At 36.9% G+C, this 16,332-nt stretch overlaps 1 protein-coding gene across 1 annotated transcript in view; it reads right to left on the reverse strand.

Moving 5' to 3' along the window:
* The window catches only part of arap2 (ArfGAP with RhoGAP domain, ankyrin repeat and PH domain 2), a 98,532-nt gene that overhangs the window by 43,465 nt on the left and 38,735 nt on the right, over nucleotides 1-16,332 (reverse strand). The window contains exons 10-14 of the mRNA XM_016481337.1: nucleotides 14,984-15,090; nucleotides 7,821-8,020; nucleotides 5,574-5,659; nucleotides 4,770-4,952; nucleotides 1,789-1,963 (exon numbers count right to left, since the gene is read on the reverse strand). Of these exons, the coding sequence (XP_016336823.1) occupies nucleotides 1,789-1,963; nucleotides 4,770-4,952; nucleotides 5,574-5,659; nucleotides 7,821-8,020; nucleotides 14,984-15,090 (751 nt within the window). The remainder of the gene's footprint in view (nucleotides 1-1,788; nucleotides 1,964-4,769; nucleotides 4,953-5,573; nucleotides 5,660-7,820; nucleotides 8,021-14,983; nucleotides 15,091-16,332) is intronic.

Below are 16,332 nucleotides of genomic sequence, written 5' to 3' on the forward strand. Positions count from 1 at the left end.
GGTTGGTGTAGGGCAATAGCACATACAGTTTGTACAGTATAAAAACCATTACGCCTATGGAATGTCCCCATAAAACATGAAAACACAAAATCGCCCATTAGCCTGTGAGAAATGCCAATTGTGATGAAAATTTGACTGTGAGTACCAGACGGCGTGTATTTAAATGCAAAACAGGAAAACATAAAACTTTCCATTTAAATAGTATGTTATTTATGGTCTACACTGCCCTTCAAAAATCTGGGGTCAGCAAGATTTTTATTTTTTTTTTTTCATATAAAAGTAATTAAATTAATACTTTTTTTACATTCAGCAAGGATGCATTAAATTGAAGTGACAATAAAGACATTTATAATGTTACAAAAATATATATTTTAAATAAAAACTAAATGAACTTTTTATTAATCAAAGAATGCTAAAAAAAAAAAAGCTTAACAGTTTCCATACAAATATTAAGCGGCACAACTGTTTTCAACATTGCTAATGATATGAAATGTTTTAAGCACCAAATCAGCATATTAGAATTATTACTAAAGGTTCATTTTATAATGAAGACTGGAACAATGGCTGTGGAAAATTCAGCTTTGCCATCACAGGAATAAATTACATTTTAAAATATATTTAAAAAAAGAAATGGTTATTTGAAATTGTAATAATGTTTCACAATATTACTGTTTTTACTGTATGTAGTGTACATCTCATTATCTGCATTCAATATAAGTTTTACACATTTTCATGCATATTTGATAACACGTTCATTTCTGGTACAACTTCATCTCCTTTTCCATCAAAAAGCCGCCAGCTATTAGATTGAATAATCAATGTCATATTAGATGATTGATTTTATAATCTTAATTGTGTATTATATAATCATGGTGAAGTGCATACTTTGATGCTTGAAACAAAGGGCTGCTGTATGAAATGCAGTATTTTTATCTTTATTTTATTTTATTATTTTTTTTATTTATTCATTGTGTGGTAAGCTCTGCTGTGACATTTCCCTTTTGGATTAATGAAGTCAATCAAACCAAATCAATGCTGGTTGAAAGAAGTCTCTTACGTTCAGCAAGGTTGCATACATTTGATAAAAATACTGTAAAAACTGGAATATTGCGAAATAATATTGCAATTTTAAATATTTATTCAATATTAACACACTTTAAAATGTAACATTTCTGTGATGGCAAAGCTGAATTTTTAGCATCGATTACTCTAGTCTTCAGTGTCACAAGTGTCACAATCCTTCAGAAATCATTGTAATATGCTGCTTAACATTTGTGGAAACAGTGATACATTTTTTCTGGGATCTTTAATGAATAGAAAGATCTAAAGAACAGAATTTTTTTTTTTGGCGTTTTTGCATTTTTCTATGACAGGACAGTAGAGATATGACAGGAAGTGAGTGGGAGAGAGAGAGAGAGAGAGATGGGGGGTTGGGAACAGGAAAGGTCCACTAGGCGGGATTCGATCCCGGGACAGCCGAAGAGCAGCTGCGCCATATGTCAGCATGCTGCCCACAAGGCTATCGGTGCCGACATGAACAGAATTTATTTGAAACAGAAATACTTTGTAATACTTTGTACTTATATTTTTGATAAATTTACTGTGTCCTTGCTGAATACAAGTATTACTTTCTTTCAAAAAATAAAAACTAAATAAATAAAAATCTTACTGAAACACTGAACATTGGAAAGGTAGTGCATATGTGGTGGCACGCATTTCACGGGATATTGCAAAGTACGGCGGCCTGTACACATCATGATGAAGTGACAGTTTCTTTAGCACACACACCTGAGAGCTTGTTGTGGTAGAGAAACTCCATCTGCAGCCTCTGGCCTGCTTTCTGAGCCAGCAGATATGGGGTGGAGTACTGAGGGTCACCGGTTGCACACATCACATCCGCCCCGCTGAAAACCAGGGCCATGGTTTGCAGGATGTCAGGGAGAACCACTGTTGCACACAGTGCCTTTGGACACACACACACATGCAACAAAACACGTTGTATGAACACGACTGAGCATCAATGATGGGAAGAGCACAGCAGCACGCAAAGACTACACTGAAACTGACAGCACATGATGAATTAACTAACAACATTGTCAAAGTACCACTCCTTTTGCGGCTAATATGAAAAACAAACATTTGTTGCATGCAGCTTTACTTGGTATCTTGGTACAGAATAACATCGACATTGACATTGACAGGAAGCGAGGCATCCAAAGAAAGAATGCAGTCAGTCCAATTAAAAAGAGATGGAGGGGGAAAGAGTCAATAAATACAATAGTGTGTGTCTCTGAGAGAGCGAGAGAGCGAGAGAGCGAGAGAGAGAGTGTTGGCGGGAGTAATTCAGTCGAACACTGCATTCATCTAAAACAGTCCGATCCAGCCAAGCTATCGATCCCCCTCAAACAAGCTAGATCCGCTGGAGAACAAGGACACTGAAACAGTAAACCACACACATACACATATATGTACAGAAGAATCAATCATCAAACATCTCAGACTACTAGTGAAAAGTATTATATCATTTCAAATTATTTTCTTATTTTTCGTAAAGATTACACTAAGGTTAGAGTAAGTACGATTATTTTTAAGAAATCACTTTTATTAAGCAAGGATGCATTAAAATTATCTTTTAAACTGTTACAAAAAACGTTTTCAAATAAATGCTGTTCTTTTGAATGACTCATTGAAGAATCCTGAAAATCATGTATCATCGTTACTACAAAAATATTATGCAGCACAACAACAGTGTTTCAACACTGATAATAATAAGACTGTTTCTTGAGCACCAAATCAGTATATTATAATGATTTCTGAAGGATCACGTGACACTGACGACTGGAGTAATGACTGCTGTTTCTTTCTTTTGCTTTGTCTCTTTTTAAATGAAAGCAACACATGACCTGCTTTAACTCCACAAGTTTTGTGTCATCCTGATGATCATGTTCTCCAGCATGATATGAGATGTATGCACAGTCACAGTTACTTACTTGATGACAATAATGACAATACTAAATTTAATTTAGACAAATAATAAAGATAATTGAATATTTTCTATTCATAACTTTTAGCCTATTTGCTGTGCATTTGTTGTACAAGATTAAAAAGTATAAAACACCAGTTCCCTTTCGCTTTCCCTTTCCCATTTGGTGTCTAGGTGACCTTATAATGTTGTTCCAATGACATAAAACCCAAGGACATCCCTTAGCGTGTGTGTACATGTTCTCTAGGTCACCTTTTCTGAAGAGACTTTCTGGAGGTCACTGATTTTAATTGGAGCTGTTGACTATAATCCAGATAAACACACACATATATACTCTACAAATACAACATAATGATAAATTGTGCCACTGATGGCAAAGACTGAAATAAAATTCAGCAGCCATCATTCTAATCTTCAGTGTATGCTGAAAATATGCTGATTTGGTGCTTTGGTGTGCTTAATATTTTTGTGGAAACTGGCATATTTTTTACAGCAGTCAAGTTCAACAGAAAGTTCAAAAGAACAGCCTTTATTAAATAGATTTTTTGTAACATTCTAAATGTCTTTACTGTCACTTCTTGATTAAATGTATGTGCGTGTGTGATGCCATTAAGATGCCTTCTTTTATATAAAATGCCATTAAGATCTATCGTGGTGGGGACTTCTATCACACTGAGCAAATTATAATTCTCATCTGCTAAATCTGACCTTCACACAAACCTTTCTGCATTTTAACATATTCATTTTCACATTAATTTGTATGCTTATTAACTAGTTCTACTTTGGCTGGTCCCAACAATGTAAGCACTTTCAGGTTTTTACTTTTTTCAAAAAAGAACAACTTCTGAATTGTTGTCATATCTCATAAACCCAAAACCACTGCCTACCAGGCAGACTACTGCTCGAAACTTCAGGATGAACGAAAGTATCAGACAGGAACTAAAATGAAAACTTAAAGACATATATCACATCAGGGCTTAAACAAAAACTTTGAGAACAGGGAGGATCTTCTGGAACATTTTGTTTGTGTCTGTCCCAGACGTACCCTTCCATTTATAATCTAATCTCACCTCTGTATGTATCTGCACTATATTCTTTATCTTCCTCTCACTCTCTTTGTCTCTCTCTCTGACACACACGTACACAATCATATAACTTTTTAAGAAGAACCCCTGAAAACTCCCCAGTGCTGCTCTCATCTCACACACACGTAATCCACAGTTCCAATCCTCTCGCACCCTCTCTTTTGCCCCCCCTCTCCAGAAGACAAAAGCAGGCTTGATCTGTGTTAGTGCTGACGGTAAGGAAAAACAGCATCTTTTGGCTTAGGAAAGAGTAATGCGGACAAACTCAGTAGGAACAATCAAAACACACACACACAAATACAGCATAATTATGAATTATGCACAGGAAATAGTGTTAACTCATAACACACCCATTATCATCCATTCAATTTCTTTAACATACTTTGTTTTCCGACTGTAACTTTACAGCACTTTGATTGTAGTTGCATTATTTAGTGCTATGCAAAACGATTCAAAGCAGAATCTTGGTTTTAACATAACTCTGGCAACCAGCTCTGAAAATTGATGAGAGCCAGTTACCATGGTAACCCTAATTTACACCTGGGCTATCAGGTGAGCCAGAGCAACAACAGATGCACACACACACACACACACACACACAGCGACCAACATCTCCAGCCCTAATGGGCCTTTTAATGAGGTAGAAAAAAATAACACTAAGCCAAAGGCCAATAATAGCACACAGGCTCTCTTACACACACCTTGTTGAGTTCCTCTTGAGTGTTTAGACCTTCTAGAACTTTCTTGTACTTCCTCTTTTTGTACTTCCTGCGAATAAAGGATGCACGCTGCTCCAGTGACGGCTGCATGCAAAGCTCCTCCTCTGGGTGAAGATTTGCTTCCCAGAAGCTGTTGGAATTTTTATTTCCAACGTCTAAAACCAGCTAAAGAGAGGGACAGAACGTGAGGACAATGTATTTCACAAGAAAGTTAGATCACCCAAAAATGAAATCTCTGCCATCATACTCAACATCATGTCATTCTAAACCCAGATTTTTGTTTGAAAAACAAACTAAGGTATTTTTAATGAAACCTTTCCATCCCTTTATTTCCTCCATGGAATGGACTTTCAGTGGAGGGACAGAAATCTCTCAGGTTTCATTAAAAATATCAATAACACTTTAAGTATAGGGACAAATTCTTACTGTTAACTAGTTGCTTATTAGCATGCCTATTATTAACATAATGGCTGTTTATTAGTACTTATAAAGCACATATTCTGCATGTTCTCTAATCCTACCCAATACCTAAACTTAACATCTACCTTACTAACTATTAATAAGCAGCAACTTAGGAGTTTATTGAGGCAAAAGTCATAGCTAATGGCTTGTTAATGGCGAGAATTGGACCTAAAAATAAAGTGTGACCGAAATATCTTCCTTTGTGCTTAAGGCTTTGGAATGACATCCGGGCGAGTAACTATAAATCAACAGATTTTTCATTTTTGAGAGAACTATCCCTTTAAAATCAATATGTAAGAAGTGACTACCACAACAGATCGGTACCTCAATGAGCTCGTTGGTCCATATGCTGCTGTCTAGCTTCATACTGCGGACCTTTGAGATCCCAGGACCCAGGAATCGATGCTGACCTGGAAACAGATACTGACCTGAACTTTTCACATCTAAAACAGACAATGTTAATTTAATAGTCAAAACTTCCTGTTAACTAAAAGTGTCCTGCTTAACCTCAAAACTAAGTACAACTTCACACTAAATGGTATAAAGCAACGACTCGTATGACACACATACAGACAGAGTCACACTCACTATACATTTCATCGTATCCTTCCCAAGCACTCTTTTCTCCAGCCTGCCACAGCTATAATTGCAAATGAAAGGCACGAAAAAGCCATTAATTGCTAATGAATCATAAGTAATTAATTGTGTTTGTTGGTCTGCGCATTTATTTAGCTGAACTCCAGGCACTGTCGTAGTCATTGTTTATGCGAGAAACAGATGAATTAAACATGGCAGGGAGAAACACATATTTGAATATGGAGTGTGTGATTTTCCAGCATAATTATTAGCATTTTAGAGTACCAGTTTGCCATCAAAGATCATTAGAGCCGCCTGAGAGCCAACGGGACTAAAGATGCTCTGTGTACGTGTTAGTGTGTGTGCATTAAGGGCACTCGTTAACGTTTTTTTAGTGCCATCGAAGAAAACTTCTAAGACAGGAAAGTACCTTAAACACAGCGTTTGTTTCAATGAAACCCTATTTAAAGCATCAAAAGAGAACAAAATCATCAGAAAGGTGGAGAAATTTCTCTTTGTTACCTTATTTGAAACTATTAAAAGAAAGGAAGAGTGAAAAATGGGCATAGCGGGAGTTTCTATGGTAACCGCAGCCTCACTTGAGGAATGTCTCCAATCACAGAGTTCGATTTAAAGAGCTTATTGCAATTACATGTGTAAAGAAACAGACAAACCCGAATATGTGTCACACAGCCAGGGATGTTGATTGATATCAAAGTGTGTTGGAAGATAAAAGACGGGGTAAAAAGAAACAGAAGTGAATGAGGGGGAAAAAAGAAGTGGGAACGTTAGATAAGTATTATAAATGTGAAGACAGATTGTGAGAAAGAGAAAGTCACTTCACCTGTCTCTCTCTTTCACACGCTCTCTGTCTCCCACCGAAGACAATTTGCTCTCATTTAATCGTTAGCTGTTCGTTATATTCCCAGTATTTCGCTCTCGCTCTCCTAATTGTCAGCTGCAGAAGCGCAGCTAATTAAAGTGTCTGTGCCATAGATCCCATGAAGGCTGCAGTGCACATTTAGGGAAAGTGTCTCCCCATTCGATGGCTTATTCAGCAGCCGTTTGCACACGTTCAGCCACTGGTTCCTCCTGTATTGTGACCTAATGTAACATCACATGGCTGAGTAACTGAAATAATTAGTTCATTTATGGTGTCGGAGGGTGGTCACAATAATCTAAGCAACCACAATATCGGGAAAAAGAGCAAAGGAACTGTCTAAGGAGAGATGGAGTAAGATGGCTATGAAGAGCATTTAGTCTGTACCTGTAAAAGACAAATAATGAATAAATATAAATCTGTCTGTGCGTTGTTTTGTTACTCTCTATGATGTAACAACTGTTCCTTACCACACGTTTGTCTATGTTTCAGACTAGTTTATCTATCCACACTAAACTGCGGTGTAACGTGACACAATATTCTTCTCACAGCCAGTGAGAAGATATTTAATATGTCCAGTAACAATTTTGGGGTCAATATGATTTTAATTTGTTGCTTGAAAGAAGTCTCTTATGATCAGCAAGGCTGCATTTATTTGATCAAAAATACAGCAAAAACAGAAGAATTATGAAGAAATATTATTATAAATTAAAATAGCTGTTTTCTATTATAATATATGTTAAACTGCAATGTATTACTGTGATGGTAAAGCTGAATTTTTAGCAGACTTTTCTCCAGTCTTCAGTGTCACATGACCCTTCAGAAATCATTCTAATACTCCACATTGGTGCTCGATATTTTTTTTTTACTTAAAGAAGTTCAAAAGTAAAATCCTGTTTGAATTTGATTCACTTAATTTGTCTTTGCGTAATAAAACTATTAATTTCTTTAAAAACAAAAATCCTACTGATCCTTTTCAACAGAAGACATAGGAACCAAGTAAACTTTTATTGCTTCGTGCTTTAGAGTGTGTGCTTAAGACATTGTGTGTTTCATGTTCCATTCCTGTTGTGTTTGTTCTTGATCTGTTCTTTGTGTTCATAATTGTTTCTTACCAGCACAATTCTTGCAGATGACCACACACAAGTTGATGGAGGCCCATTCCGGCTCAGGAGCCTGACAATCAGCGCACTCCCTGTTGGATCTGTTGAACCAAACCTTCTCCAGCACCTCATAATTGCACAACGTCTCTACGATGGACTCCTGTACTGCTTCTATCCATTCCTCTCTCTCATGCTCAGAGTCCACTGTGAAACTGACAAAAATGATACAAAACTCTTACATACACTTTATCAGACTGATTATAGATTAAGTATTACAGTAGGTGATTTAAAAAAGGTACTTTAAAGCAGTACTGACTCTGATTGGCTGTCAATGTTTTTATCATTCATCAGCTGAATAAAATTGTTCTGAAAGTGATTCCAGTAATATTGCTCCTCTGTGCCATAATTGTTATAAAGTTTTGGTGTTGAAATTTAGAACGATTTTTTAAAAATATACCTTTATCGTTATAGTGATTGCCCTTGGTGTGAACAGGCCTGAAGGAGTGGTCACATTCCCTATTGTCTGGCGAATTGTCTGGGCAAAATCTAGTCATTTTTAAAGGAAATTACACAATCAGGAATTTCTTGTGAGGGTGAAAGATTGCCCCAAACAGATTTCACATTGGATTCAGTTGGTTATATGAATTTGCACAAATAGTATTGACCTTTTCTGAGACTTTTATGGTGCTTCTGTGTCCTTTTTGAAGCTTAAAAGCATTCATTGTCATTGCATGGAAAAGAGCGATTAACACATTTTTTTTAATGTCTTCTTTTGTCTTCCTTGAAAGCCCTATAGGTTTGGAATGATATGAGGGTTAGTAAATGACTTACAGAATCCACATTTTTGGGTAAACTATCCCTTTAAGTTGAAGCCCAAATCCGTTACTGTCAAATTTTAAGACAGGGCCTGAATCCCTTGCCATCAGCTCTCTAAGCACTGACTCAAATATGGGGAGTCAGTGTGTGTGCATAAACAAAATATGTTAAACATAAAACCCAAAGTTCTACTTGGCTAAGTTCACCCTGGCTTAAAACCCAGCAGTTTGAGTCCCACTGGGCCCAGGTCAAGTACCAGACAAATAACAATGGTGAACACCATTTTTTTAAATGTTCATTATTGCATTTTGATTGGCAGTGATGAGCCAGAGTGCAGCCCAAATGTAAAAACCAGTAATAGCTCCGAATCTGCTTTACATTTCCATTATGACCCCACTGCGCCCATTATTTTAAATGAGCACAGAGACCTTGATACGTCATTTCTGAGAAAAATTCCAATTATTTTGCCAATAACTAATACTATATAGTCGTCCGGCCTCATATCGCTCAGTGTTTAGAATGTAACTACAAACAGATCAATATTCTGTCCTGTCCACAAAAACAAAGCTAGGAGATAAAGAGGAAAAATCTTTAACAACGCGCACCAGCCAAACAAAGAGAGCAATAGCTTTTCATTTTTTGTTGTTGTTATTGTTGGGTCTTTTTTTTAGCGGGGGAACTGCATGAGCCATAAAAGGATCATTAAAAAACAAACACAAAAACATCTCATCGATTAGGCCTCCGCAAATGGCTGCTTTGTTGGAAACATCAGCTTGTGTGGGGTCACAGGTGAGCGATGCCTGTACTGTACAGCCGTTATAACAGAGCTGATATTTATAAAGAAAAAAAAGAACGAAAGAGGAAGAACAGATCAATAATGAGTGTGCTTCAGATGGATAGTATCAGAGTGGCAGGACAGTCATAATGAGAGAGTGGCTGCTAGAAAATAACACAGCAGGCAACAAACTCTGAAAAAAATTATACTAAAAAGGCTCAAAAAGAAGAAATCGACAGAGTTTCCTCTGCCATTAATAAATCTCACACTGTCCAGCTATGCAAACAATCAGTTTCATTATAAACAGCCAAAAAAGATTCAACTATTTGACACGAATCTTTTTGCAAAGTTCAGCCGTTTAATCCATATTATATTTTGGTTGGTGCAATCACTTATACTAAGAGGTAAATCTCCTAAGTAGGAACGCCTTAATAAATTAACCAAGACAAAAAAGTTTCACTTCTCTTGAAATGTTACAAACTAGGTAGTGAATGTAATAGTAAGTAAATACGTTTTAGCTTACTGACTTCAGGTTTGGTTAAAACAATTCATGTACAATTCCAGATAGAGCTGTGAGAAAACTGAATGAATACTTGGCATTCTAGGAATCTGGAGTTTTGTAGGAATGGCTCAGAAAATGTTATTTTGTAGCAAACATACATTCACCAGCCTCTTTATTAGGTACACCTGTTCAACTGCTTGTTAATGCAAAAAAAATTATCAGCCAATTTCATGGAAGCAACTCAATGCATTTAGGCACATACACAGACTTGGCCCTATTTTTCTAAACTACAGTACATTTGAGTTTCGATTCTTATCACACGATGTCTGCAAATTTAATGTATCAATTCGGACGGGATTAAACATCTCCGTGTTTATTACAGAGGTGGGAGGGTCTGTTTTGTACATCTGGGCTTTGCAGAGATTACGCACTCTATATGCGTGCATTGCATATAGTCATTCGGACTGATTATCATTAGTATAACCACATTTTTACTACAAATACTATGGTTAAGCTATGGCTAGTATAGCAAAACCATGGTTAATTTGTGGTTACTTTAGTTTTAACTTTTTTTTTTATTATTTGTAGTAAAACCATGTTTAATTTTCATAAAGGTATGTAATTAAAACATTATGTAATTGAGTGCAGAAATTATGGTGAGTAATCTTACCTGACGCTGATATTAAAGTAGCCAGTCTTAACAGTTCACGTGATCTGGCTCTTGATTTTATTATTATAATTTTTTTTTTATTATTATTTCTTTGCCGGAAGGCAAACATATCAAAAATGTGCATGGTAAGAGTATCTACGGTTATTCACGTTGGCCAAAACACACAAAGAAACGTGTTATGAAAAAAATATCGTCTGCAATCACGGACGGGATTAGTGTTCTCAGAGTTTGCCAAAAAACAGTAGGTAATTTGCTCTGGAATTATTACAGGAGTTGTGTGAGAAAAACAGACGTGGCAGATTCAGATGGGATTAAAATCGCAAAGTACGCCTGTGAAACCCAAATTTCTCTAACGACCCCCTGTAAAACTAGTCCCATTCGAATAGGGCTATAGTCAAGACGATCTGCTGAAATTCAACCCGAGCATCAGAATGAGGAAGAAATGTAATTTAAGTGACTTTCAATGTGGTATGGCTGTTGGTGCCAGACGAGCTGTTCTGAATATTTCAGAAGCTGATGATCTACTGGGAATTTCACGCACAACCATCTCTAGGGTTTACAGAGAATGGTCAGAAAAAGAGAGAATATCAAGTGAGCGGCAGTTCTGTAGGTGAAAATGCCTTGTTGATGCCAAAGGTCAGAGAATGACCAGACTGGTTTGAGCTGATAGAAGAGCAACAGTAACTCAAATAACCACTTGTTACAACCGAGGTATGCAGAAGAGCATCTCTGAATGCTCAACATATTGAACCTTGAAGCAGATGGAAGACCACACCGGGTGCTACTCCTTTAAGTTCAAACTGTTTTTTTTAACATGACAATGATATCACAATACAAAAGTAAACAATACATTCAATAAGTTGCTTTACCTGTAAAACACAGCTTCTGGTGGCATTCCTTCACTAATGCTGCCATTTAACAATAGAACCAACATTAAACAACTAATAATTCATGTAAAAATGTAAATATCAGAAGCCGATCTACTGAATGCTTCTGAATGTTGAATATTTAATTTTTTCCTCAATATTTTGACAATCTGCTGTAATTTTGGATGTTCATGAAGTCACTTGGAATTCACTGGTGCCTAAATAAGTTGCAGGCCCTGAGGCAGAAAAGCAGCTTCATAATATTATACACCTTCCAGCATGGTTTAACTTTCGAATAAGATTTTGGAGTAAATACAGCATTTTGTTTTCTACAAGCAACATATTTTATATTATTTGTATGTTGTTTGAGGACTCTTCAGCATGTTCTTGAATTTAGGATTGTAAAATGCCCACCCCTAGGAAATGTAGAAATGGAGTTTCATCCAGGAGTAACCTGCCTGACTCTGGACTATGGGGGCCCAAAACATCCTTTCATAATTCTTCCCTGACTTATGTGCTTCAAGAACTCTTCTCCTAAGTTTCTCTGAAATCTCTTTTGATCCACTCACATTGCACTTGAATACAATGCAGTTGTGAAAAGCAGATCAACAAAGTTTTTCAATGGCAGAATAGGTCAATCCCACACTGGAAGAGCAATCACATTCTTTTCAGAACTCACCAATCTTAGAGGTTTGCATATTATTTGTCAATTATTTTAAATGCTTACAATATGAATATGTTCCAAACAATAGTTAATTGTCTTGCTGTCTAATGTCTACACGGTCCGGTTCTTAAATTAACCATATTTTTAGTGTGAAGAACATTTAAAAAATCTGAAGATCTTTTTTTTACACAATTAGTATAGCAAAACCATGGTTAATTTGTGGTTACTTTAGTTTTAACTTTTTTTTTTATTATTTGTAGTAAAACCATGTTTAATTTTCATAAAGGTATGTAATTAAAACATTATGTAATTGAGTGCAGAAATTATGGTGAGTAATCTTACCTGACGCTGATATTAAAGTAGCCAGTCTTAACAGTTCACGTGATCTGGCTCTTGATTTTATTATTATAATTTTTTTTTTATTATTATTTCTTTGCCGGAAGGCAAACATATCAAAAATGTGCATGGTAAGAGTATCTACGGTTATTCACGTTGGCCAAAACACACAAAGAAACGTGTTATGAAAAAAATATCGTCTGCAATCACGGACGGGATTAGTGTTCTCAGAGTTTGCCAAAAAACAGTAGGTAATTTGCTCTGGAATTATTACAGGAGTTGTGTGAGAAAAACAGACGTGGCAGATTCAGATGGGATTAAAATCGCAAAGTACGCCTGTGAAACCCAAATTTCTCTAACGACCCCCTGTAAAACTAGTCCCATTCGAATAGGGCTATAGTCAAGACGATCTGCTGAAATTCAACCCGAGCATCAGAATGAGGAAGAAATGTAATTTAAGTGACTTTCAATGTGGTATGGCTGTTGGTGCCAGACGAGCTGTTCTGAATATTTCAGAAGCTGATGATCTACTGGGAATTTCACGCACAACCATCTCTAGGGTTTACAGAGAATGGTCAGAAAAAGAGAGAATATCAAGTGAGCGGCAGTTCTGTAGGTGAAAATGCCTTGTTGATGCCAAAGGTCAGAGAATGACCAGACTGGTTTGAGCTGATAGAAGAGCAACAGTAACTCAAATAACCACTTGTTACAACCGAGGTATGCAGAAGAGCATCTCTGAATGCTCAACATATTGAACCTTGAAGCAGATGGAAGACCACACCGGGTGCTACTCCTTTAAGTTCAAACTGTTTTTTTTAACATGACAATGATATCACAATACAAAAGTAAACAATACATTCAATAAGTTGCTTTACCTGTAAAACACAGCTTCTGGTGGCATTCCTTCACTAATGCTGCCATTTAACAATAGAACCAACATTAAACAACTAATAATTCATGTAAAAATGTAAATATCAGAAGCCGATCTACTGAATGCTTCTGAATGTTGAATATTTAATTTTTTCCTCAATATTTTGACAATCTGCTGTAATTTTGGATGTTCATGAAGTCACTTGGAATTCACTGGTGCCTAAATAAGTTGCAGGCCCTGAGGCAGAAAAGCAGCTTCATAATATTATACACCTTCCAGCATGGTTTAACTTTCGAATAAGATTTTGGAGTAAATACAGCATTTTGTTTTCTACAAGCAACATATTTTATATTATTTGTATGTTGTTTGAGGACTCTTCAGCATGTTCTTGAATTTAGGATTGTAAAATGCCCACCCCTAGGAAATGTAGAAATGGAGTTTCATCCAGGAGTAACCTGCCTGACTCTGGACTATGGGGGCCCAAAACATCCTTTCATAATTCTTCCCTGACTTATGTGCTTCAAGAACTCTTCTCCTAAGTTTCTCTGAAATCTCTTTTGATCCACTCACATTGCACTTGAATACAATGCAGTTGTGAAAAGCAGATCAACAAAGTTTTTCAATGGCAGAATAGGTCAATCCCACACTGGAAGAGCAATCACATTCTTTTCAGAACTCACCAATCTTAGAGGTTTGCATATTATTTGTCAATTATTTTAAATGCTTACAATATGAATATGTTCCAAACAATAGTTAATTGTCTTGCTGTCTAATGTCTACACGGTCCGGTTCTTAAATTAACCATATTTTTAGTGTGAAGAACATTTAAAAAATCTGAAGATCTTTTTTTTACACAATAAAGAACCAATGTGCAATGAAATGTTTCCATGGATGTTGAAGGTTCTTCATGGAACCATTTATGCCAATAAAGATTTTTAAGAGTGTTAGTAGCATATTATCCTCAGGTGACTCTTTTGAAATGATTTATAAGCAGCAATTCCATTAACACTCAGTCACACATCTCAAAAATAGTACTCCTCAACAAAACACACACACACACACACGGAACTTAACTAATGCTCACAGTTGATCCTAACATTATCATAGTACACACAAATTTGGAATGAAATGTCTATTATATTAGATGGTATTTTTATAGAGAAAGAACTGAATAAAATACTTTTATAATTAGCATAACACTTGGCTAGAGGATAAAATGCTCTATTTAAGTAGGTAAGTAGCACACTATGGTTTTAAGAGGTCTATATACTATATTATGCAAGCAACAATGCAATTTTTATTAGAAGTTAAATTCCCAAATAACTATTCAGTAAATGAAAGCATATGAAATAAAATGTTTATGTAATCAGAACCTGTATTTGAAATTTAGAGCATCTCTGAACTCTGAAGGCACTTGTGTAAATAAATCATTATTTGCACTAAGAAAACTTCATCCTCCAAGGCTGACCTTGAGTGAAGCTTTGATGATTTTTTAGCATAAAGTGATATTAAGGACGTCCAGGTAAGAAGCTTAACTCTGTTTGAAGGTCATCTGAAATCTCTTTAAAACAACATCTACCAGTCAATTTATGCTAATATTTTATTTTGATGATAAGAGATTTTCTTTTTTCTGGCCTTATGCTAATATACAGTAAATAATATTTTAGCAGTTTACCAGAAGGATTTGAAAGGTGTAGTGATCTCAAATCCTTTCCTCTCAACTTGTTTCACACACGCAGCCGTCAGGTCCACAACAGTGATGGCCAGCCCAGCATTAAAGTCCTGTGAAGAACCAGCTTAAACATTAAAACACTCAGTTTTTCATATCCAAGAAAATTCCAACATCAGGAACTAAAATAAAGAAATGAACACAGTAGAGTAAATAAAGCAGATCAGTGACTGCTATGTGAATGGACCAAAGCATTCACAGTCAGACATTATGTGTGTCTGTTTAGAACACTGTAGCTGTAGTGAATGAAGTGAATAAGGAAAACAAAGTCTAACTATAAAAATCGTACAAATGCAAGGACACTGTTGTGTGAGAAGGGTCAAAGGGAGCACAGAACAGACACTGAGCTCACTGGAGGGTGAATACCTGCTGATCCATTGATCAGAGTCTGAATGAATGACAAAGTTTATTTCACACAAGAACAAGCAGGAAACACACTACAAACTTTCTTTACAGACTTTACCAATTACTTCAAGGGCAATGGCAATATGAAAACCTCTCGGAGGAACAAGGGATGATTCTGGGAGGAAAGAATATGGGACAAGAAAAAAGTTAATTGTGTAATATTATGAAAAGTTAGTCTAGTTTTCTTTGGTTTACAGGGGACCTGGGTGCCTTTTAAGTAAACCAAGCCAAACGGCATTTGAACTTGACAGCTGTGTGAAAAAGATCAGCATCTGACATTTTGATAATGACTCCTTTTGTGTTTTGAGTGTCATGAGGGCCAGTTCCTCTTCAGGAACTCGAGCTGCGTCGGAAAACGCTAGGGGAACGCCCTTCAGCGTGACCGGCTCTGCACCTCGTGTGTAATCAGACCAATAGAAAGGCTTCTAGCGGAAGGCAGTTCTGCGTACCGTCATTCTCGCTGGATAGTCTTCGACGTAAACGTCCTGACGCCTAAGGCCTAGGACTTTTTGAGGGCCAGCTCCCTCTGGGGAAGAGCAGTGTACACCGAATTACACGGTGCCCGTCTCTCCTCAGTGCCCTCAGGAGGTCGGTCTGCCAACCCTGCCGTAACGCTGCGGGTTGGTCCACGCCCCTTACCTTTGTTAGGTTTTACGGTCTAGACATGCGAGTCACTCCTGGCTCTTCTGTTCTCTCGCCCTAGCTGTGCAGTCTTCCGCACTAGGCAGAGACTTGGAAGTCTGGCGGTGTGGGCATTCTCGTTCCCCTAGCGTTTTCCGACGCAGCTCGAGTTCCTGAAGAGGAACGTCTCAGGTTACGTATGTAACCCTGGATCCGCGAGGGAACGAGACGCTGCGTCTCGGTGCCATACTTCCGGCATCCCTGCCCGC

Source organism: Sinocyclocheilus anshuiensis, unplaced genomic scaffold (assembly GCF_001515605.1).
Source record: "Sinocyclocheilus anshuiensis isolate Anshui unplaced genomic scaffold, SAMN03320099.WGS_v1.1 scaffold49, whole genome shotgun sequence".
Lineage (NCBI taxonomy): Eukaryota > Metazoa > Chordata > Actinopteri > Cypriniformes > Cyprinidae > Sinocyclocheilus > Sinocyclocheilus anshuiensis.